Raw genomic sequence first — 25,943 nt, 5'->3', positions numbered from 1 at the left:
GGGGGGGGGGGGGGGGGGGGGGGGGGGCAGGGTATTCAAATTTGAAAGAAAATAAGCGTACCTCAGCTCGAAAGATATCCAATGCAAACCCATTGAAACAGTTAATCACAGCTTGTTGAATGTCTAGGCCAAGGATGTCCAGAGCCCTCATAGTGGAGAGCAAAAGGCCTGGTCTGTTACCACAAAACATGTGAATATTGACGGCTCTCCCTTCTCTTAACCTTACCTCAACCTACAAATATGGATGCACTAATCATTAACTTCAAACATGCTCCAAAAGAAATTAACCAATCCCAATAGGACTTCTCATCATAAATACTCAAGAATCAAACTTAGAAAACAGTTGAGAATAATTCTGTAAAACTAATGAAGATAAGTTTGAACTAAATTAATGAAGTCACCCTTGTGGATTGTCCTGTTGGGCTAGATAATATACTCACAAATGCACTTGGGCATAGTTCTTCCTGGATACAACAGAGAAGGCCTGGTGTTGTAGGAGTCAAAGGATAGAAGTTCAAGAGTGGAGACAATGAAGAGCAAGAAGGGGTGGACTCCAGTTCATTATGGAGGTCATTGATCTTCTGCAGCAGTTCCTTTAAATACTCAACCGCATCCCCTAGTATTGAGGCCCTGTCCATCTATCAACACAGAAGAAAGACATAGGCACAACAGCAGTTCAGAGATCAGTAAATTTCGATGATACAAAAGATCGATATCCTTCCTTTCGTCAAAAATGAGCAACAAAGATGGTATTAGAATGATTTCCAGAATACAATTCTGGTTATTCATCTGATTACCTAGACAGATAGCATATCCATATATCCATGGATCTTAAAAAAGATATTTCTTTTACCGTGCAACAATTTAAAAAATCAGCTACATAAATTTAGTACACTTAAATTACTTCTTCGAAGTCAAGTGCTAACAAGTCTTTTGTAAGGTTTTGATCTGAAGTAATTGTAGATAGGAAGTGACTAACATAGTTACATATATGCATGTGCCTAATGTGTGTATGAACTGTGAATTAAGTAGATTTTAGGAAGATATCAGACTGAGGAGTAAATTTTCCTGGGAGACGCATGGCCATGGGTTTTTGGTATGAATTATAAAGCTATTCAACCTTACCTCATTAAGAAATGCATGAAAACAATATTGTTAATCTTGAATGTATTTTAATAATTACTCGAAGGAAACTAATAAATGTTAACACAAGTATTTTCATGAAGTAAATTAGCAAAATTCGTATATAAGAAAAAGCATCCCCCTATTATCTAAAAGATGTGTTATTCTTATTTTACATGATTTTAATGGAACAAAATAACAACAATACGAGAGTATAGAAAGATTTAAAATTTTAAATTCAAGATAGCATGCAAGACATGAACATCAGATACCAGCTAGAAAACTAACGTGCAAAATTCTAAAGTGCAAGACACGTGCACTAGAAATCAGTAAGCAAGAGACATGAATCAGAAATGGTTGTCTTAAAAGCTAGAACGACTAAGAAAATGGAAAGTAAAAAAGAAAAGAAAAATTGAATGAGAAGAAATGGGCAAGTGTGAGAAGGATAGTGAAGAGGGCTGGGACCTGAGGCTAAGGTTACAGATTACTCAAGTATAGATTCAGAATTTCAAATTTTATTATCTTGTTCGAAATGTTGCTGAAGAAATAAATTCTAGTGTTTCATTATTTTAATTATTTTAGTAGCTTTCAAATGAATCTGATCTGTGGTCCTAAACTCGCTACACATTTTGGAATCAGTTCATAGACTTCATGTGAGTAATTTAATGCTATCATACGAATTTAATGTGCATGCTGTTCAAACAAATATGCATATCAAAATATTGCTACTCATCAATGATATACAACCAATTTTCAAATTTGGAAAAAAAAAAAAAAAGGATGAATGTGAACGACTAAAACATATCAATAACAATAAAGTATAATTCACGAGAAATTTCTTTAAAGAGATCCATACCCTGCTAATCTTTGGTACAACAGACCTCAGCAAGTAAAGCCTGTCATTGAGCTTCTTCCTCCGGCGCCTTTCAGCCATTAAATTCTTAGCCGGAAGCCCCTTCTTCTTACCCTTGTGATCTCCACTACCACCGCAGGTGACAGTGCTATTAACATTCGAGCTACTTCCGCCATTTTTACCAATCTCTTCCACCTTGTTGATAGTACTATTCTCCAGAAATTGATCATCAGAGTCATAGTTCAAGTTGGATCCATCAATGCTAAAATCCTCCCCATCATCCCCGCTACTGTTTTTCCTCTTCCTCTCATTTACATCACTAAATTCCCCCTTCTTGTCAAAGCCTTCAAGGCTAGTAGAACTTCGAGAATGATTGATTTCACCACCTAAATTCAAAGACCCCAAATTGCTGACACTCCCACTAGCAAGATTCTTCCTTAGAGCAGCCCTTTTCTGAAAGAGTGTTGGTTGTGATCCAATTGAAGCAAAACCATCAAGAGGTTTCAAAATCTTAGAACTATTAACGAACAATGGATTCCCATTCATGGAACCCTCCCCAAATCCCATTACTCCAAAGCCCTCACTGGATTGAGGCAGTTGAAGAAAATTATTAGTGGAAAACTGATGATTAAAGCTCCAATTAAGAGTACCCATTTGCGATTGAGTACTTAAATCATTAGAACAATTATTCAGCATCCCAGTTCCCCGATTTAAAGCACTTTCAAGAAACCCATTATCACAACCAAAATCAAATGTCCCCTCTAAAAGATTGCTGTGAATTGGATTCATGAGTGTTGAGTTTTTCGGTGGCATAAAATAGTTTAACTGATGAGATGGATCCAAAGAATTGAGAACTGAAGCAGACGTTGGGGAGCACGAAGCAGAAGAATCCACTTGCTGTAAAACAGGATGATGATTATCAGCATCAATAAACTTGGGTGAAAAAGAGATGTTACCCAGGTCAAGGTGATTGGCGCCATGCATGTCGATTTCATGGCTGCTGGTCGCGGTGGGAGTGGCGGTGACCGACATGTACCAGCCGGCTTCATTTTCAGCTTCGAGCATAGATTTAAATGAAGAAAGTGTAACAAGTTCTGCATCATCTTTATTCTCCAAATCGCCATTCTTATTGCTTTGAGTCCATAAATTTGTTTCTTCCACTTCTTTGTCTCCATCCATCCACGACATACTATTAGTTCTTGACACTATTTATTCTCTCCCTCTCTTAAAATTCTAGAAAATATATATATGGGCTGGCTTAAAGAACTGCTTTTGATATATAGAGAGAACGAGGTGGGGTGGGCGTTAAAGAATGGAGAAAGCGAAATGGCTTTACGGCTTTACGCTTTTATCAGAAGAGAGTGCTTATATGGCCGAGGCAATGTGATAGATAACACCAAAAGCTTCTAATGTAACGTTTTCATGGCCGCTGTGTAATCATTACATGGTGGGATGGCGGGGGGGTGGGGGGTGATGTATATGTATAGATGATGCATGTATATGAGCATTATATGGCTTTTTTATGGAATTTATGAAGTGTGTTTGTTCGAAAAAGTGCACTTTCTACTTCTTTTTGTTTTCTTCATATCTCTAATTAGGATTTAAGATAAAGATCATGCTACATGTACAAATTTTTTTTACAAACTCTTTTATTCACTACTCATAATGGGAGTGAGGACCACAAGCCGATATTTTTTAAATTCACTTAGGATACGCTAATTTTGTGAGAGTGAAAATTATCTTTATCCTTAAAACCATAAGAGTAATCATTAATTACAGCTAATTTTGTGAGAAGACGACAAATTGAGAGTGTCTACCACGCAGTAGTGAACACGGTTAATTTGTGAGAAGAAGATGAGTTAGAAAAGTTTATCACGTGATATTGAACACAAATAATTTGTGAGATGAAGAAAAGTAAGAAACATTTAACATATAGTATTGAATGAAATTACACGCAATAAAAAGAATTTGAACTTCTTTTATTATGAATTAAGATTTTTACCTAGTTCGAGAGAAGTAAAAAAAAAAAAAAAAAAAGAAATGCGAAAAAGTGAAGTTTTCATAGATATTTATATTGAATAACCTTAATAGGAGAATTATATTCATTGATTGTTGCATATTTTCACTGTGAAGAAGATGATTAGATGATGATCTCGTGATTCAAATCACTAAAGTAATGAGATAGCTTAGTACAAAGTACAAACATGAAGCTCAATTTATTTTGATATTAAAAAAATTATGATAGTGCATAATTGGACGGTATAAATTTCAACATCTTTGTTCTTTGGTTTTGCAATTCAAACAAGGCCAATGACAGGCCCTGTTGACAAGCCTAGGTGTTGGCCTTAATTGTTATTTTGCAGGCCCCATGAAATTCAAGATCTTGACACCTCGGCCTGGATTTAATCTCGAGTTTTGTAGCAAGGCTCTTGTTCTTTTAATACTCTTCATCACCGTATAATTCACCTTACCAAATGTAGCATACTAAATTATTGTGAAAAGCACTATTTCACCCTTATTATTATCTTTTTTTTTTTTTTTTTCAAACTCATTTTCAACCATTCAATCTTCTAATAAAGTAATATTGCTATGCACTTATAAAATTTTCCTACTTTTTAACTACACATTCTTTAAAAAAAATAATTTTCACCAAATTTATTGTAAAAAATTCTCTACCAAATATTAACTAAATATAAATCACGAGAAGTGCCACTTTTAATTTAGGATTAGTGTGTCCTAATAATAATGTTTTTATCCCTACCAGGGATGATCATCAACATACAAGGAACAGAGGAAGGTGATGTGCTATGAAATGATAAAATAATGCTATGTGATGTGCTATGAAATGATAAAATAATACTACGTAGTTCAAATAATATTTTCCATGGCATGATATTAGGAAAAATCATTGTCATTACTCAAACAAGCATGAAACATATGCTTGTGCTTTCATCCTTATAGCTCTATGAGAATGTATTACGTCGAGAATTTCAGCAATTTGTTGAATCGATACGAACTGTGATCCTAATGTTTAGTATCCATTTACATGATGTCACAATTACAGCGTATAATTAATCGATTGTACTATACGTACATAATAGTTTACATACCCTTGATGTAGTCAAATAAAATTATGTCAAAATTTTTTCAACCAAATAATAAAAAAAGTTAAAAATTCTCTACTCATTTTTTATCACCTTATCTATATGTAAATCATTATGTAATTAACTTCATTATTTACAAAATACAAAATAGCATTATTCATAATTAAATATATTCAATGCAACAAGATGGACTTTATCGGGATTGAGAAAGTATAGATTAAGAAGTAATGGATGAATCTTCGTAAAATTTTCGAGAATGTGAATATCCCCACATTTAATTGAAATTAATATTATTTATCCAAACTATGACAATTTAGTGGCATTCATATACTCCACATTTAATTGAAATTAATATTATTTATCTAGACTATGACAATTTAGTGGCATTCATATACTTGTTACCTAATGGAATTCATATTACTATACTAAAATGAGATATCAATTGATTACCCTTAATTGTCACATGATTCTAGGTATATAATAATATTCATTTAAGTGGACTTGTAATGACATTGGATTACCATATAGTAAACACCACTTGTGCTATATAACATAATTTGAAATGATAAAATCAATTAAATGTATAAATATGAGATCCACTTAATTAATCATATCATTTAATGTTACATCACATCACATCACATTGTGATAGAAATAAATAACACTCTTAACGTAAAGAAAAAAGCTTAAGGTACAGGGGCCTTATTCACAGCCCCTGCCAGATGTGAGAGAAGGTGGGGGGCGGGCCCCACCTTTTTTTTTAATTGCTGTGGATCCGACCCCCCTACAGTGAGGGGTCTGTACACCCCTTGTGAACCGAGCTCCTGTACGTGAAGCTCGATTCTAACGTAAATTACACGAAAAATGTTTTAAATTGTGTATTTTATCGCTTATGAAGGACACAATAGTATTTATTTGTCACTGTTTTGGTCTCATTTAAACCATCTTCAATTGCAATTTTTTCTTTATACTTTAAATGTGGAATCCATGTTTAAACTTCACGAACTCTTCCTTCGATTATGAATTTTGTATCAAAATCGACCATTTGGTAAATTCAAGTTAATCCTCAAGTTTTTAATATTTCTTTTTTCTTTTAAGTTACTTTATTGCAATTTACACCCTAGTTATTTGATGAAACTTTGAGAAATAAAGCAAACAAGAATTTCGTGAAAATCAATCACAATCTAAATTCTCTTGGCCCACAATTTTTTTGTGAGTTGAAATTTATTATCCAATTATGCTGTCAAATTTGTTGCACCCAATTACAAATTGACACATCATCGAAAATTAAAATTAATATTAAGATTGAAAAATTAAAAATGATGAAAACTTTAATTTTATATGGTGTGTCAATTTATAATTAGATGAATAGAAAATTGGACTGCAAAAATGGACAATGGATCTCAATTCATTTTTGTGAGTATATGGTTGCTCAATGGTTACTTACATCCACCTTATTTACAAGAATAATTCTATTTAACATTAGTGATGCTAAAACACCCATTTATGCGGTGACATTTTATTGGTTCATTTAAATTAGTCATGTGATTTTTTATTTATTTAAATGAATCTATCATTTAATACTATGTAATTATCACTTAAACTTACGCTTAATACTAGCAGTAACAAATAGCATTACTTAATTACAATGTGCCTCGCCTCACACTTGTCACTTTTGGTTACAGTAAAATCGATATTTTATCAATATAAATCTCAATTCGTTACAAAAATTGTTCATTGCACTAGACATTATTGAACGGTATTAAGAAAAAACTATCCACCGCCAGTGTAAAATTTGTTTTCTAAATGTTATTGAACTTTAAAAGTTCTTCGCATTGTCATTGTAATTTTCAAAATGTTATTTTTATTTGTCAATCCATCACTCGTCATTTAAAATTTAATGGCAATTGAAAAATATTTAAGAAAATTTAATGACAATTGAAAATTTTAACCCCCGTTTTCTCTAAGATAAAACAATTAAACTGAAATAATGTTATTTCAGTTTTCAATATGAAATGAGTTCAAAACTCAATCGAATGTAAACCATCGCTACAATTTTCCATCATCTCTAATTAAACTAGTATAGTTGATAGTTGAGAACTTCTAGCATTCGTGATTTTTTGGAAAATGCTAATATTTCATGAATTATTATTATAATAAATTGTGACAATGTTTTTTCAAATAAAAATATAATTATAAATTGAATCATGAGCAAATACAATCACAACATTTTGTAAATTATTCAACTATCTTATTGCTAGCACCGTAATGCGACCTTCCTAGGAACAAACGGTGCCTTAGGTTGTCCTATCTACATGGATTATTCCCTGTGCACAGAAAAAATCCACAAAAGTTTTACAAGCTATCACATGGGGCTCCATGTGATATTTTATTGCAAAAAATAAATTACCCACCCCACTGTTGAGTGTTGTCTGTAAAATATCTGTAAAATTTCTCGTACATTTAGCTTGACTCTATCTATATAGACAAAAAATGTCATGTCTGGAGCAATAGCACCGTTTGAGTCCCTTTTGAGGAAAAATATATTTTGAAATAATTATGTTTTGAAGAAAGATCAATAGCAGAAAACCCCTATAAACGTTTTTATGTACGATATACCATCCTATCTATTGAAAAAGGTATAAACTCCCCTATTTGAAACCTTTTGTGCGAAAAATCCCCACATTTAAGATCCGTCAAATTTGCTGTTAAAAATAGTAAAAAATGCCAAAATAAAAAATGAATAATTGCAATTTCAGTACTCAAACTTTTTATATTTTTACAAATTCAATTCAATGTTTTTAATATATGCCACCTGCAACCCCAAATCTTTAAAACTTTATTTTCAACCCTATCCCACCACGTCTCCTTCCCCAAACTTCACCTTGGAAGAAACCATATGATCAAATAGCTCAACAACTTCCTTGCACCGATTCATTTTCACGTACCCAGCGGAAAGGGTTACCCCAAGAAACAACATCTCTTTCACGCATTTAGTCGAACAGATAACGGGCCTTATCAATCTCCCACCTCAACAGACCCATCAATGATCAAATTATAAGTAACCACATCTCTATACAAACTTTCATCATACAACTTGTATGCAAGGTCAATTTTCCCATTTTTACAGTATATACATGCCAAGTGAATTGCACACAACATCATCCGAGAACCCAAATTTAATTGCTTCAGAATGAAGGGTTTTGGCGAGTGAAAGTCCATTCTGCAAACAACCACGAGCTTTTATAGCAAAACGGTATGTATGAAAATCAAGTGGGATTGATTCTTGGCGCATTTTGTTATAAAACATCAAGCCAGTGCGTGGAGTAAAGAGTATAGAATATGCCCGGATCATGATATTATAATGGAAAGTTGAAGGATAGGGAATGAGATTGAAAACTTTCAGATGTATTGAATGGATGAAATTTGTGAAGTGCATGAATGGAGGATTTGTAGCGATCGCAATGGACGGGTTCGGGTCAGGCACAGCCCCGTACCCGCTGGGTTAAGGCGGGCAGGACAGGTCCTTTATCCGTTTATGTAGCTGTTCCTTTTTTTTTTAAAAGTTTTTGATAATTTGTTTTATTATCCCCATTTATTAAAGTGAGATAATAATATAATTATTAAATTAATTAATTAAATAATTTTAAAAGTTAAGTTATTCGAATATATTTGGTAAATCAAGATTTTTATTATTTATCATATTTATTAGATAATTTTAGTTGCCATCTTGTATTAGAATTAATGAAATTTCGTGAAATTTTTCATTTAAAGTCTTGAATTCTTAATATATATATATATATATATATATATAAGCGGGTATTACCCGTACCCGCCGCAGGGCTGAATTCCCTGTCCCAAACCCACCTAGATTTAAGTGAAGAGGGGAGTAGAGTGGAGTGGAAGGAGGCCTCTTGGAATGGCTTGGGCATGGACTTGTTGGATTTGTATTGTGGTTTTGCATTTTTTGTTTCAGGATGCTTACGAGGAGCAATTGTTGTTTGCAACTTATGGTCATTGGGTTCGACATTTTGTTAAAATGAAATTTTGATGTGTAAGTTTTGAGTTTCAATTTTTTTTTTTTGGAAGAACATGGGATAGGTGGTGTGAAAATAAAATTAGATTTTAGATTGTAGGTGGCACATATAAAAAATTTGGATTTAATTTGGTAAAAAATAAAACGTTTGGGTACTGAAATTACAATTATTCCTTTTTAATTTTGACATTTTTTATTGTTTTTAATGACAAATCTGACGAATCTTGATGATAGGGGATTTTTCCACATAAATGGTTTGAAGCAGGAGGGTGTTTTGTGATTTTCAATAGGTAGGGGACATATCGCACATGAAAACGTTTCTAAGGGTACTGAAATTACAATTATTCATTTTTAATTTTGACATTTTTTATTGTTTTTAATGACAAATTTGACGGATCTTGACGACAAATCTGATGGATCTTGACTACAAATATAACGAATCTTGACGATAGGAGATTTTTCCACATAAATGGTTTTAAGCAGGAGGGTGTTTTGTGATTTTCAATAGGTAGGGGACATATTGCACATGAAAACGTTTTTAAGGGATTTTCTGCTATTAATCCTTATGGAGAATATATGGTTAAAAAAGTAAGAAGAAATTTGAATTTACATGAAAAAATTATTTTATTGAGAAAATGTATGATTAGAAATGAGTTTTGGGAACAAATAAGTTTTTAAATAACGAGTCTCAAACAAGGACATAACATATGTAACATAGTTTTATAACACTTTTAGGGTGTGCTTAATTGTGAGTATGGAAGTTGCATGGAAATAAATATAAATTATAGACAATTCAATGGCCTATAACTTATTTGTATGAAAAATATTAATTAAATGTATTTGATTGATTTAATTTTCAGTTTCAAAAATATTATACTTATCCATGTTTTATTAGTAGGTAAATGTTAGAGAGAGAGAGTGCGTGTGTGCACGCGCGCGCGCACGTGTGTGAATTATCTGAAAAATAAAAATCTTCATCCTTTAAAGAAATTATTTTCCTTCTTTTTATATAAAATATGGTCACATGACCAAAAATTGAAAAATATTTTTCATGAAAAAATCGTCAATTAAATTTCACGAAAGTAAGAATTTGAGTGGAAAAGTGATATTTTTCATTGAAAATATAGTCAATTAAACACGTTCTTAGTGTATCAGTTTACACAAATACCCTAGTAAAATAAATTAATTATGAAGCAACACGTAAATGTTGAACAAAAATTACACTAAAGAATCAGAGACATGTACTTGTAGAAATTTATTTTTCATTTTAATTCTTTTGGCGAATGAATGTAATGAATTATTGCCACATTTTCCATATAATGTGCGTGATTTGATTCCATTCTGGTAATGCTTTACAAATCTTGTGCTATACTAGTCGTCACTTCTTGTTGCACGTGTGTAATAGCGTTCATTGCCCTTTTTATAATTGTTTAATTGTAAAATTTTGTTAGTTGATATTGTCAAACTGTTAATTGCAATGTATATCTGTCAAATCTTGATAATTGCAATTTCATATTATTTTATAACGTTAGCAATTACACGTGTTCAATAATAAGATGTAAATTCATCGCTTTAACCACGAAGAAACTAAACGAATGAATTTTGATTGGATTAAATGATTATCTATGAAATTGTAAGGTAGGGGGAAGCCTTACAAAAGTACTTCAAACGATTCTTGTAACTCATAAACGGTGTTTCCACTTATGTTAAATAAATCAATAAAACTACACAAACAGGATTTTTTGACAGGTTTATAAACCAAGTGTTGTGTGGCAGCGCTTGGTTTGTTCTTTTTTTTTTTTTATTATTAACTGTCTACTTTCCTCTTGACATGTGTCTGCTAGATTGAATCTCTAGTTCCTATCGTTGTTTTTCTAGCAAGGTTATAAAAAATTTGCTCCTGATTGTTGAAGTACAATTGCCTTGCCCCTATTCTTTGATAGTACTCTCTTGTTCAACTCCTTCTCCAAGGCATACAATCCTAGGCATCAATTTGATCTTCCTAACATGTGGCGCATTTAATGCTCTTACAAAGAACAGTCGCTCTATTGTCTAAACTGACAAGATTGGATATTTTACTCATTACAAAGGTCACATCAATCATTCAAAAAGGATTTCATACATAAATTTAGAATCCTCATGTGTTGGTCATGACTTGCTGTAGTTTGGCTTCGAGCATTGACTTGTGTTGAGCTTCATCACTTTTGGCAGACAGATGCGCTTAGCTTCGAGGTTTCGTCTTTAAAATAGGACTGTTTTGGTGAGTATGGCTTCCGCACTTTGGATCTACAGACTCCAATGGCCTTCATGGCTTCATCTTAAGGGCTTTAGTGGGTTGACGACTTGGAACTATAGGGCGAAGTGTAACACAGGTTATTAGAATGGTGGGTGAGAGTGCGGAGGCTGTTAGTCCTGTTGTTGGTGGGGGAAGCTCGGGAAACAAGATGCCTACACTAGAGGATGGAACCAATTTAACCAAGCTAGCTAAGGAGGTAATTTTCCATCTTTAAGGATGTTATCAAATTATTACTTTTGTAGGGGTTTAATAAAAGCTGATTTTCTTCCTTTTCGAGGGTAAACTAGACCCTGTGGTCGGCTGTCAAGACAAAATTGAACGAGTAACTCAAATTTTGGGGCGGTGCACAAAAAATAATCCCTGCCTAATTGGAGAACCTGGTGTTGGGAAAGTAGCTATTGCAGAAGGCCTCGCTCTGAGAATTGTCAATGGAGATGTCCCTGAGACAATTGAGGGGAAAAAGGTAAGGTGATACGTTAATGATTTGAAGAGAAACAGTTTTAACTATTTAACTAATGCATTTAGGCCCATCTTGATGTCTTCAATATGATGCTTCAAATTCTTGAAAATACAAGGTTATGTTGGATTTAGAAGGATAGAGATTGGAGAAATATGATATTTTAATAATGAAATTTTGGGATTACAAATGAGTTGTTACAGCACACTCTTTCTCTCTATTTTTTGAGAGGTTTTTTCTCACTTCTTCTACATACATGACATTAGTTGGATGCCTTCCTATTTATAGAAAACATTGAGTAAACTAGTACTAAGAATTTTCTACAATTACAACTAGATAAAAGCTGTTTTTCTTCTCCATTTGCAGTTGGAAAAACATGTCTTTACAGCTGTGTTTTAACCATCAAAAGTGTGAATGGCTGCTGCCTTGAGTTAATTTCCAGCTTGCATAGTTTGAACACTTGAATGTGAATTGGCTGCTGCTTTAATTTCAAAATTCCAGCTGTTTTGTGAACATCAGATTGCTGTCCATGTTAATTTCTAGATTCCAGCTTGCGTGTTGAGTATACAACTTGAATTAGGAATCTTATCCTTTGACCATTCAATGAATGAAGCCTTTGTAGGTTGAGTGTTCAATTTGAATTTGAATTCTTTTAAGTCTTGAAGATTACAAATTATTCTAGAACTTTTAACAGGTTAACTGACAGCAAAAGTAGAAGTGTAGATTTCAAGAACACACTTTTGATTATGACATCAAATGTTGAAAGTAGTGTTATTGAGAAGGGAGGCTGTCGTATAGGTTTTAATTTAGATTATGAGGAGCAGGATAGTAGTATCTGAATCAAAAGCTTGGTTACAGAGGAGCTGAAACAGTATTTCAGGCCGAAATTTTTGAATAGATTGGACGACATGATTGCCTTCCGGTAACTCACCAAGCTGGAGGTGATGAAGATAGCTGACATTATGCTAAAGGAGCCAAGGATGTAAAACTTCAGGTGACAGAGAGGTTTAGAGATAGGAAGGCCGAGGAACGATAAATCCCAAGCTACGGAGTGAGACCACTCAGACGAGCTATTATGAGACTTTTAGAAGACAGCATGGTTGAGAAAATGCTTGCATCCGAGATTAATGAAGGCTACTCTGTGATTGTTGATGTTGATTCTGATGCTAATGTGATTGTTCTCAACAGGAGCAGTGGTGCATCTCCTGAACCATCTCCTGAGCCAATTGCCGCGTAGATTGAGCCATATGATTTTAAATTTCTAGGTTCTTCGTTTGTCCTTCTGATTTTCATTTAAGTTGGACCATATAATCTTTTTGGTTGTCCATCATAGCTGACAGGCTCTTTTAATTCCTCTTATGCACATTATGGTCGGTCACTGAAACTAGAACGTTAGATATGGAGAGAGATCATGATAAGAGGAATTGTTGGTTATAGTAAAGAAGTTTTATTACTTTATTTCTGAGTTGTATGTTTTCAGATATTTTGAAGTTACATGTGTATTCATCAGCCTAAGTTATTTAATCTTGTTATTGTATGTTTGTTATGTTGGATCAGACGGGACTTAACATGATTTACGAAGACAAAGAAGTCAAAAATCTTATATGTTTGTCCTCTCCATTGATGCATATCTAATATTTCCTTGCAGACTAAAAATATTCTGTCATATTTCAATGGAATAAACAAGAAATTGAAAAGCATAATATTTCGATCATCATGTAATACACACGAAATACTTAAAAAAAATAACTTTTATGCTTAGTCAAACATATCTAAGCTTAAAATTCATTTACTTTTTTTCCCAAGGCATTTCTCAAAAAAGTAAAAGTAACTTACTGTTACTTGGCTTAGCCAAACATGCTCTTTGTGACAACATGAATCATGTTTTGTTGCTCCTCTTGGTTTATTGATAGATATAGGAATAAATTAAAAATCTTGTTCTGAGAGATGTTCCATGTTGGGAATCGAACAGCTGATTTGTGACTTGAAGAAGTGTGCTTCCAAAATACAGAAAAACATGTTTTACAAACGACAAATTAATTAGTGGAAGCTTTCAACAAGATCTTGACACGTGGTGACTTGGAGGCCGTCCGATTGAGTTCTAGATCCTTCCACCTATAAAGTCTTGTGACTCTTCTTCTGGATGGCAAATTATTGAGAGATTTTTCTTGGTTTTGGGGTCGGCTCTCTGGCTCACTCTCTCGGTGAAGAACCTTTACTTCTTCATAGTTTACTTGAAATACTATAGTTCCTTATAGTAGTGTACTGCTGAGTTGGGTTTATAAGAATCTGAGTGATTCTTTTTGAGGCAGTTCAGGTTTTATGAGATCTTAATGATCTCGTTCGATTCCTTGGTGGAATAGCAGTCGGTTTTTGTGATTTCTCTTAAAGATGTGTGATTCATTGAAGGCAGTATATGCAATGTGAGATTTGTGTGATCCATTTTTTTATTCCTTCTTGGAAGTGTGGTCTGCCTTGTTGGTTCTGTTAAGATAAGTCTTAGTGACTTGGTTCTTGTAATATTTCTGAAACATTATTGTATACTTGTTGCTTGTTTTTGGAGTTTTATAGTGCAACCGAGCTTTATCCATTTTAATGGATGCTCAACAGGGAATTAGATGTTAGAAGTAGTCTCGCTTCGGCCAAAAAATCATTGTGTAGATTTTACAATTTTCTGCACTTTACTTACTGTTATTATTGTGGTTTGATGAATCTTTGTTAATTCTTGGATGCTCCTCGACTTTTCATTCTAAGATGTGAACTCTGTTTGGCTTAAGCAATTGAAGTCTGGCAAATCTCCTTCCAGGATGCTTCCCACAGCTTGCTCAGCACTTTTAAACCTCTTTCAACTGAGACTGAAAATTATTTCAAAAAGCTGAAGTCGTGGACTCAATCCGACAAAAAAAAGCATTATCCCGTACACAAACTTCTAAACCTAGTCGAGCAATGCACAACTACATAGAACACTAGTTATTACCGCCTGGATGGGAGAATCCATAAGCAAATAGCATTTTCCAAGATTTTCTTCTTACGAGTTACAAGCTTTTTATAGATTTTAATTCTCTTTTCCCTCCTCATTTTTCTATTTTTTGGGTTGTGCTACAGGGCAGGAAGCAACAGAGATAACTGGCCTTGTCCAGAATTGTTATGTACTCTTCGTGAAGTATGTTAAGCAGCAACTTCAAGTTCAATATCAAATAATAAATTATCAATCCTGACAATCCATAAACATAGCCCTTGTTTGAGCTCCATATTTCATAAAAAATGGATTTTATATTTGTGATTTTTTGGAGAATATGTGATTAAAAAGTAGGGATAAGTTTTGGACGTGCAAATTATTTTATTAATAGAATGTGTGGTTGAATATGAGCTTGAAAAAAAAATGAGTTTTCAGAATGATTCTGTATGTATTTTAGGTTGATTGTTGTAGAGTGTAAGACTATTCAATATTATGTGTCAAACGTACTTTGAAGATCTTTTGGTCAATGTGAAACTAATTGAAGGTGTATCATCTGTTAAGTTCTGACCTAACTATAGACGAAAACATTCAATTTACCATTTGATTCGCAGGCATAGCCAACATACCACTCATTACAATACATATATCCATGCAACATAATTTAAACAAGTAAAGCTACATTATTCTTCACTTTGCAAAATCATATTTAAACCCCACACATCAAATGACCAGAATGATAAATTGAATTACTAGAGCTGAAATGGCGATGGAGGAAGGCCAAATGGGGACCCTAGACCATTCCTCGTCAGAGTATGATTATTATAGAGTGCAAAAATGTTCAATATTATGTGTCAAACATATATTGAAGATCTTCTAGTAAATATGGAACTAACTGAAGGAGTGTTATCTGTTAAATTCTGACCTAACTACAAATGATAACAATCAATTTACCATCTGATTCGCAGGCATAGCCAATATATCACTCATTACAGTACATACATCCATGCAATACAATTTAAACAAGTAAAGCAAAATTATTCTTCACTTTGCAAACTCATATTTAAACCCTACATATCAAATGACTAGAATGATAAATTGAATTACTGAAGCTGAAAATGGAGGAAAGCCAATCGGGACCCTACACCATTATTCGTCAGAGTAATGCTATATGTATCCATCATACGATGTGACAGGTGATGAAGGGTGAAACAATAAGATTAATTAAATGTGTATATATTACCCCAAAAAAATTCTCGCCTTATATATTTTTATTAGTTTATTCATTGACGAAATGTTCTTTTGTAAATTAAACTTGTTAAACTATTTATGCTACTAATATTACTAACTAAAAAAGTGCCCGTAATCCTTAATTAATTTTTTATTGTTTTTAATTACCAAAAGAAATTTTCATAAGAAAAAAATACAAATATATAAACTTTAAAAATTAGGAGCTTTCGCCTCAAGTTAACCGCTCAATTGATAAGTGGCAATTGAGCTAATAAAAAATAAATAAAAATAAAAACTTTAACTATCTTAGCCCTTGTTTGAGCCCTATTTTTGCCAAGAAAATGTATTTTTGAATAGTATCATGATGTGAAATGTGTGGTTAAAAATAAGGAAAAATTTTAGATTTTCGTGTAATATTATTTTATTGAAAAATATATAGTTGAAATGATATCAAAACACTATTTAAAAATATATTTTTTCTAAAAAATAGGACTCAAACAAGGGTTTATTATAGATTAATTATTATATATGTCAAAGATTCTTAGGAATCTGCCGTGTAAGTAACCTATTCTTCTATTGTAATTCCCAGTCAGACACTAGGGTCACAGTCTCCACTCACCAGATTCAACGTTCTCTAACTTGGAATCTATTCCTGATTCCTGAGTATCAAATATCAATCAATTCGTACAGGAAAAAAAAAAGAAAAAAGTTCAATTGAACAACTATTAAACGCGTCGTTGTCATTTGTTAATATATAAAGAAACTTGTTTTACTATTTTATAAAAAGGAAATGATCAAGCAAATCAATACAAAGTATCTCACAAAAAAAATATAAGTTTTGAGACATAATTCAAAAAGAAAAATAAATTATAATTTATTTAGTGTACTATCTCGTAACTCTTATCGACTCTTATTCTGTATTTTTTTTTTTTTTTTTTTTTTTTTTTTTTTTTTTTTTTTTTTTTTTTTTTTTTTTTTTTTTTTTTTTTTACTTTTTTTTTTTTTTTTTTTTTTTTTTTTTTTTTTTTACGAATGAAAACGATAATACCCTGTCTGATTATATTTTTAGGTCAACACCTACCATTCATAACGCCAAATAATAATAATAATCTTTAAAGCATAAGATTTTCCATTACCATAAGTCTATATGGAAAATTTCCAAACGCCATCATTTTAATTAATTATATTATTCCTTTTCCATTTTTACCTACAAAATACCCGATTCACCCTTGTCCGTTCACGTCTCTCCATAATATAACAGTTGGCAGATCAGTTCCTCCAAGTCTCCAACTGCGTGAAAAAAAATCAACAAAAATAGAAAGGGTTCATATTTCTGGTTTGTATACAAGTGAAGAAGAAGAAAATGTCTCTGCTCAACGATCTCATCAACTTGGACCTTTCTGAAACTCCTGAGAAAACCATTGTTGAATACATATGGTTAGTCCTTTCGAGATTTTTGCTTCTTTGCAATATTCTTTAGTCATTTGATACTTGGTTTAGATCCTTTGTTATCCTTTCTTGTTTGTACTGGAAAGAGATTTTATATGCATATTGATTTGATTTTTCTTGTTTTATCATTAAGGGGTATTTTTCTTTTACCATGAATCACTTTCTTGATGTGTGTTTGTTTAATAATTTCCACGAACTTTGGAACTCTTGAATCTTTGTGAATACTCTATTCATTGCATTATCTTGATTGTGGGTTTTTATTTTATTCATCAAGAAGTGGACTTTTTCATACTTATGTATATTTTGTGTTAATCTTTGATCAGGATTGGTGGATCTGGGATGGACCTCCGAAGCAAAGCCAGGGTAATTGTTCTTACAGTAGGCATTGTATAATCAACAAAAATTTTCCATAAGGGTCGCATAAAAGTTGTAGTGTTTCTTGTGTCCTAATAATTCTCAATGAAACTTGGTTGTTAATTCTATTATGTTATGAACCAGACTCTCCCTGGACCAGTAACCGATCCTTCACAGCTTCCCAAGTGGAACTATGATGGTTCTAGCACTGGTCAAGCCCCTGGTGAAGACAGTGAAGTCATTCTCTAGTAAGCTTTCTTTACTTGTCCATTCTATTCATATGTATGATTTCTATGAAGGAACTTTCTCCGCAAATCATTTATTTCCCAAGTAGATTAATAATAGTTTTCTCAACGTGTGTCTAGTCCTCAGGCAATATTCCCCGATCCATTCAGGAGAGGAAATCACATACTTGTGAGTGCTTTTTAGTCCATTACGATCTTCTAATCCTTCTTATTATTGTTCAAATATTTATTTTTTGCAAGTGATGTAAAAACATAGGTTATGTGTGATACTTACACTCCGGCTGGAGAACCGATTCCAACGAACAAGAGGTATAATGCTGCAAAAACATTTAGCCATCCTGATGTTGTTGATGAGGAACCTTGGTACATTCTTATCCCCTGGGCTCTTTATAATTGTTGTGGTAATCTTGTATCAAGATTTCTTTAATGTATATGATAAAATTTGCTTGAATAATTCAAATACAGGTATGGCATAGAGCAAGAGTATACTCTGCTACAAAAAGATGTCAAATGGCCACTTGGATGGCCTGTGGGAGGATTCCCGGGACCTCAGGTATCACGAGTGACATTTTTCACAGTATAACTTTTCGTCTAGTCTAATAGAAGATTTCAACTATTTTCTATTGTCTAGTCATTTATTTCCCTTATTCAAGATTTTAATGCACTTCGTGCCTGATTAATAGGGACCATACTATTGTGCAATTGGTGCTGATAAAGCCTTTGGACGTGAGATTGTTGATGCACACTATAAAGCATGTCTTTATGCTGGCATCAACATTAGTGGCATCAATGGAGAAGTCATGCCTGGCCAGGTAAGAAGTGTTAAATTTTATGAGTTGAGCTTTCCTCTACCCATGCAATTACATCAGGTTTCTCGAGTTTTTACCTAATTGTCCAATTCGTCATGGTCCATGGCACAGTGGGAATACCAAGTTGGTCCATCAGTTGGCATCTCTGCAGGAGATCAAGTATGGGTGTCCCGCTACATTCTTGAGGTACTTCCATTAGTCTGACCAACTATTTATCGCCTTTTGGAGTCGGTATGGCTTAAAATTTGTATAACCTGCAACTTTCAAATGCAAATTATACGGCATTTGTGTTCGTGTTGACAGAGGATAGCAGAGATTGCCGGGGTGGTTGTCTCTTTTGATCCCAAGCCTATTCCGGTTAGACTTTTACTATTGAGATTACTCTCCCTGTACCAACTTATCACCAACTTGCTTTAATTCATCAAAGAAAACCTTTTCAATATCAGGGTGACTGGAATGGAGCTGGTGCACACACCAACTACAGGTTAAATTTCATGAATCTTTTCAACTTTTTCAGCTAGTTTTAGAAATATGCTACACTTTTTGACTTTTTGTCTGATTGTACATATTAACATTGTTCAGTACCAAGTCCATGAGAGAGGAAGGAGGTTTTGAAGTTATTAAAGCCGCCATCGACAAGCTCGGGTTGAAGCACAAGGAACACATTGCTGCATATGGAGAAGGCAATGAACGCCGTCTCACAGGAAGGCACGAAACAGCTAACATCGACACCTTCTTATGGGTAAAAACTTCTGATTCATTTTTTTTTCGAATATATCTGTGCTCTAATTTGACTAATAGTTCTTGCCTGAAGGAGGGGTAGAATAGAATCCAGTTATTCGAACTCGAATTTTTTTCATTGGCTATTTACATAGGCTCATGTTCCTCCCTTAAATGCTCATGTCTTTACAGGGCGTGGCGAATCGTGGAGCCTCGATTAGGGTTGGCCGTGACACTGAGAAGGCTGGCAAAGGTTATTTTGAGGACAGGAGGCCTGCTTCAAACATGGATCCCTATGCTGTCACTTCCATGATTGCAGAAACAACCATCCTCTGGAAACCTTAAGAGCAGCATCCCATTATTTTGCTTATTATTGCTATTGTGATATATCATCATTTGGAGGTGTTTAGACAAATTTGTTCTGTCAATTGTCTTTATGGTATTCTGTCTTGTTCGTTGGAGGGATTTGGTCCTAATTTCTTAAGCATATTCCCTGGTTTTATCATTTATGTTAACACAACAATAACTTTCTTAGTATCATTGTTCCATTTTCGATTTTGCATGGCACATCCTTAAACTGCAGTCTCCTTTTCTATTTGCCTTAATGAACGATGAGGTAAAACACAACTCCAACTACCATTAGTATGTGTAGATTCAACGAGCTGCCAATATTATGAACAATATTTATTCTTTTTTTACAGTCGAGTATCACGACCAAAAAAAAAAAAGGGAATATATCTAAGTCAATCCTAGTAAATTATCGTTAATGAGATCTGTAATTAAACAAATGAAGAATCATAAATATAGTAACCAATGGTTGGTAAGCCATCCTTTTCAAGAAGATAAAAACACTGATCAAGTGGACATTGACAAAGAACATTGTATTTTTAAGTAATTTTGCACGTTACACCTCGTGATTCTGATGACTATTAAACAATTCCCCACACCAACAAGGCCACACCAACCAGGACCATACCTACCCATCCTGCTAAGCAATAGTACACTTGTGAGTATGTCCAATCCCTTGGATAGAGTTGTTTCGTATTGACATTTTAAGCACCAAAAGTCATCTAATAAAAGATCACACTCTAAAATTGGGAATCCGAATTAAAAATCGCAAGTCGAAAATCAGACCGTTGAAGTGGATTGTTACAATCCATTATTCACGCCTCCCTCAATTACCAATTCAACCCTTAATTTGTGTTGCGTAATGACCATACCCTTGATTCTCGACAACTTCTCACATAACTTTTTATATATATTTTTTAGCGCCTTCAAAATTGAAGGCCCAAATGATCTTTTGATGTGTTGACATTTGAAGCTACATATTGTTACTCTCCGTATTAAGTTAGCCAGCAGAAGCAATACGTGGAAGTTCCATTGACGTCACCGATAGAGTCAACCCAAACATGCCGAAATCCTTGTTCGGGCCAAGGTGCCACTCAACTAAATACATGCCAAAACCCTGACGAAAGGTTTATGCTGAAGTCCTCACATGTGCGACCTGCCGAGGCTCTGAAATACGAGGCTGAAGTTCTAAAATACGAGGAGGTTCTTACCTGTCGAGTTTCTGAACGACGAGGATGAAGTTCTAAGAGACAAGGAGGCTGCCACATCTGCCGACCTGACGAATATTTTTGTAAAAGAATGATTAAACGTCTACTTTATCTTATATCAGGAATATCAGCCTAGAAATATAGGACAATTGACCCTTTGTCAATGTAATGAATGTATGTGTAAGAAGGATGTGTGTATAGAAGGAGGTAAAAGCACGTAGTTCGAATCCAACGGTCACCACGTCTTCCCCAAACACTATATATACCCTACCCTTAGGAAGAAAAGAGAAAGAAGAGATGTGTGGAACAGTAGAAACAATATGCATATAGAAAGAGAAAAAGGGAAGAAAACCTGAGAAGAAGAAGAATGAACGGGTATATTAATTTTTGGCACATTTTGGAGAGAAATAAATACTACTCCATACATTTAAAGCCATTGAATCTCTTATTCGTTTCCTTTCTATTCACGTGCAACTGTTTCGATCACTTTAGCCGGCGTTCGAACTATTTAGTTGCACATCCAAGGCGTACCCTCTGTGTTTAGTTTCATCGCCTAATCAAACGAACAATCTTAACACATCGAAATATGTCTAGTGGACACGTGTAGACCTGACACCTGTTGGCCATTTTTGGAGGTCAACGCATATTTTTAGAGTCATAATTACTCTGTCAAGCACCAATATTTAAATGATGAAGAGGTCCCCCTTTTGTTGCCAAAAAATCAATTTTCCTACAAGAAGTTACCCTCTAATGGATCCTCGTCAAGAGACTTAGATTGTACTCATTTCAATTATCAAGCTTCAAGAGCCGCATATTGTTATTTATTGTGATTACCTCTCCGCGTTAGGATTGTCTAATTTGCGCGCCTTGTGCACACAAACAATGTTGCAACTCATGCTCTTAAAATATGTAAGCTACTGCAACTAAGCATGAGGTGTAGAAACTCAAGAACAAAAGTACATAAGAGCACAAATTATATAAGTCTGCTGCATCAATTTTAGCACAAAGGCTCATAACATCTTCAATGCTACCCAATTGATGACAATGTAGCAATAGTAATTCAACTTAGCATGAGGGGAACAGTTAATTTACACAATTGGTCATCGCACTTAATTGAAAAGCCAATGACATGAAGCTACTATGCGCTAGATTATGATTGAATGCTTTTAAGTGAGAATTTAGGCTAGAAGCGATGCACAAACCCACTGTCTACTTGTCAACCCACAACATGAGCCTTATGCCCGACAGATAGCGTGTTTCGCGCGTACACCGAAAGGGGATCGGGTTTAAATTTTCGAACCAGGACGTTGTGGTTGACGGCAACACAAGGGAATCCGGAGACGTCGACCAAGGCCTCGGAAAGAGTTAACTTTTCTATTTAACAACCTGTCCACCTTGAAAACGGCTCAACTGGAGGTAGGATCCACACGCTAAGATGTCTCTTAACGCTTTTTTTCATATCTTGATATCGCTCTTAGATTTATTGATTGTTGGTTTCTCATAGACGCAAATCCATTGACTAGACTTATGGGAACAATTATTTTTCAAAGGCTAAGATTGTTTCTCATTTCATACAGCTTCTTTAGTATGAATTGTAAAGATTCAATAAGTGTAACTTTGTGTACATAATAGAAGTTTCTGATTCAGTTGGAGACCTTGTTAATTGATGCTTGGTGTGAACTTTAGCTATACACTTTTAGTATTCGATAAGGGTGAATTTTATTTTTCAAGTGGATTCCAACAATTTGTTTCCTCCAATTATTCTTTAACCCAAAGGGGAAATACATGAAATTGACCCAAATAAGAGAAGGATTTTTCAAAATGACCTTTGACTTTTATAAACATTTTGAACTACCTAAAACACCCTTTAACAAATATTAAAAAACAACCTTTATCTAATAAAAATCTTCTATTTAAGTCCTTAAAAAATCTACCAAGTAATTTTTCTAAAAATTTGTGAGAATTATTAATGAATAATTATAAAATAGAAAAACCCAAATATAAGAGAGGACCATATAATATAAAAAAATGTTGTTAAAAATAAAAAAGAAATTAAGTTTGAAAAAGAAATTGATAAGATAGGATATCAAGAACAATTATATGCATCACAAGAAATATTAAAATGTTTCAAAGAAAACTTATTAGAAAATTTTGTTAAAGGAATTGTAAGATCAGTAATCATAAAAGATATACAAGATATAATAGATAAATTAGAAAAAAGAAAGAAAAATATCTCAAAATATGATATACCTTTTAGAACAGACATAGATATGATAACTGATATTGATATTATAAATTCCCAAACATTACTAGATTTTGAAGAATTACTTAAAAATTTATGAAAAAGACAATAAAAAATAGATTACCACAAGCATATAAAAAATTAGTTTTTATCTTAAGACTTTATATACACCTAATAGCAAAAATAAAAGAGTTTTTGGAATATTAAAATTTTAGATTTTTAGTTTCATGATTATTAGATTTTTAGATTATTAGATTTTTGTTCACTCATAGTAGTAGCCGTCCTTTGGTATCAGAGCCATAGAGATCATGGAAATCTTAAAAATAAATAATTATTATCAATGTATTGAAGAAAAAGGATGTTATATATTTTACAACCCCATCCCTAATAAATTAAAAATAATAACGTTATATATAACTAGGAATTTACCTAGAGAAATAAAGAAACAAATATTACATAAATTAATTGTAGGATTTATCAAAGATAGACGTACATATGAAATAATTTGCGAAATATTTGAAAATGAATTGTATCATAGAGAAATATATGAATCATCATAAAAATATAATGAAAAAACTAAAAATATTTTAGAAAGAAAGTTAAGGAGAATAAGATTAATAAATAATAAAATTTTAGATGAATTATTAATATCCGGAGATATAACTAAAACTCAAGAAAAACAAGTATTAAAATTAAAACAAGAAAGGTATAAAGAAAAAGCAAGGTATTATGAAGAATTAAAAGAGCTAACAAATCCTGAAGTTATAAAACAAAAATATGATAAAATGATAAAAGAGTGTAAAAATGCTGAGTGTATAGTATTTTATTATTGTCAATCAAAAAATAGATAAGATGTCAATCAGTGAACATATGGAAGAATTAAAACATTTAATAAGAACATTAATTAATGATGTACAAGAAATTAAGAATGAAATAAAAGAAGTTAGAAATGATATAAATATATTAAAACTTGAAGTCAGAAAATTAAAAGAAAATGAAGAAAAGAATAATAGAGTAGATAAAAAATTTATAGAAAAAGAAATAACCAGAACAGGGAAAAAACATATTGAAAGGAAAAATATAATAATAGAAACATGAAGCATGGATGATAAGTTTAGAAAAAATATATTAAAAGATAATGCAAGAGTTAAGTTAATTAATCTAACAATTTGTGATATGTGTAAAATTAAAGAATATACTTGTGAATTCAAGGAATACTATTATACTCAATTTTATAGTAATGAGAATCAAGAAGTATATCAAGATATGTATTATAAGAAATTACCAGGTTCATGGGGAATATATTTTAAAATAGAATTTGAAAAATATATTAAAGAAAATATAGGAATACCTAGAACACTAGGATCAATAATAAAATTCTTGTTTGAAAGACTTGCATATATATGTCAGCAAAGACAATTATTGAAAAAATCAGGAAAATTAACTAGAATATGTTGTGAAGATATGGAAAAACCTACAAGATGGGGATGTAATTCTGAAAAAAAAGAAATAAAAGAAAATATAAAAACAGGAAGTTTAAAAAATATAGAAACTTTAAGAAAAAATAAATAAAACCTGGAAGGAAATATTATACAAGGAAAAATAATATACAGAAAAATAAACCTTATAATAAAGATAAAAAATAATGTAAGTGTTAGAATTGTGGAGAAATATGTCATATAAGTCCTGATTGCACAAAGAAAAAAGTGAGAATATTACAAAAGGATTATTTTGAAATAGAAAGCGAATTAAGTGAAATATCTGATATTGAAAATTATAATAATCAAGAAATATTTATAAGTGAAGTAGATTCAGAAGATTATGGATCAGAATCTGAATAGAGAAATTGAAAAAATAGAAAATAATAACATAGAAATTCAAGAATATGAGGGAATAGAAGGTTATAGATTAAAAATAACTTTTGATAATAATAAATTTAAGAAAATACAAAAGTTATCCTTAGATTTGAAAATAGGAAAATGGGAAATTCTAGACAGAATATGGAAAAGAGAAAGAATAGCAATAAATGAATACCATAAGATTGAAAAAACTATAGATGTTAGAACTACTCAAGGAACACATAAAATAAACCTTTTAAAAAAAAAAAAAACAGTATCAGAATTATTATCAAAAATAAGTAAAAAATATAGTGAAAGAATCCAATATGTTTATTTAGCAGGAGTACAAATAATGTTTAAATCCTTATTTAGAGAAGGAATAGATTCACCATTAACTGTAAGTTTACATGATGGAAGAATTATAAATCTTGAAGATGGTCATTTAGGAACTATAGAAGAAAATTTAGCATATCAAAAGCTAATATTTATTTGTTACCCAAAATATTGTGTTTCATTGAAAGACAAAAATTTTAATGAAGTTTTAGGATTACATTTCAAATTACATAGAAATGATATAATGGAACCAGGAGATTAAATTATGACTATGAAATATAGGGCATTATACACATTTACTAATTCTAATTATGGGAATATCTATTCTAATAAATCATATATG

At 32.6% G+C, this 25,943-nt stretch overlaps 2 protein-coding genes and 1 pseudogene across 2 annotated transcripts in view; 2 read left to right on the top strand and 1 right to left on the bottom strand.

The window, feature by feature from the left end:
• Positions 1-3,435, bottom strand: part of LOC111366382 (transcription factor ICE1-like) — a 5,578-nt gene extending 2,143 nt beyond the window's left edge. The window contains exons 1-3 of the mRNA XM_022987162.1: positions 1,979-3,435; positions 441-638; positions 62-232 (exon numbers count right to left, since the gene is read on the bottom strand). Of these exons, the coding sequence (XP_022842930.1) occupies positions 62-232; positions 441-638; positions 1,979-3,163 (1,554 nt within the window). The 5' untranslated portion in view covers positions 3,164-3,435. The remainder of the gene's footprint in view (positions 1-61; positions 233-440; positions 639-1,978) is intronic.
• A 7,168-nt stretch (positions 3,436-10,603) lies between these two features.
• LOC111366374 lies at positions 10,604-14,648 on the top strand (annotated as a pseudogene).
• A 2,654-nt stretch (positions 14,649-17,302) lies between these two features.
• Positions 17,303-20,189, top strand: LOC111366370 (glutamine synthetase cytosolic isozyme 1-like). Its single transcript, XM_022987140.1, has 12 exons — positions 17,303-17,491; positions 17,827-17,866; positions 18,002-18,105; positions 18,223-18,271; positions 18,359-18,465; positions 18,568-18,655; positions 18,786-18,914; positions 19,023-19,097; positions 19,215-19,268; positions 19,358-19,395; positions 19,494-19,653; positions 19,824-20,189. The coding sequence occupies exons 1-12, from the start codon at positions 17,418-17,420 to the stop codon at positions 19,974-19,976; spliced, it is 1,071 nt and encodes a 356-aa protein (XP_022842908.1). The 5' UTR covers positions 17,303-17,417; the 3' UTR covers positions 19,977-20,189.
• Positions 20,190-25,943: the final 5,754 nt, after the last annotated feature.

This window comes from Olea europaea, chromosome 2 (genome assembly GCF_002742605.1).
Source record: "Olea europaea var. sylvestris chromosome 2, O_europaea_v1, whole genome shotgun sequence".
Lineage (NCBI taxonomy): Eukaryota > Viridiplantae > Streptophyta > Magnoliopsida > Lamiales > Oleaceae > Olea > Olea europaea.
Note: the sequence above shows the minus strand (reverse complement) of the source record. Positions and strands in the feature narration are given on the sequence as shown.

Coding starts and splice junctions, on each gene's coding strand:
- LOC111366370 (XM_022987140.1), top strand. CDS start 17,418: ATGTCTCTGCTCAACGATCTCATCAACTTGGACCTTTCTGAAACTCCT. Junction 19,269..19,357: donor TTGATCCCAAGCCTATTCCG/GTTAGACTTTTA, acceptor TTTCAATATCAG/GGTGACTGGAATGGAGCTGG. Junction 19,654..19,823: donor ACATCGACACCTTCTTATGG/GTAAAAACTTCT, acceptor ATGTCTTTACAG/GGCGTGGCGAATCGTGGAGC.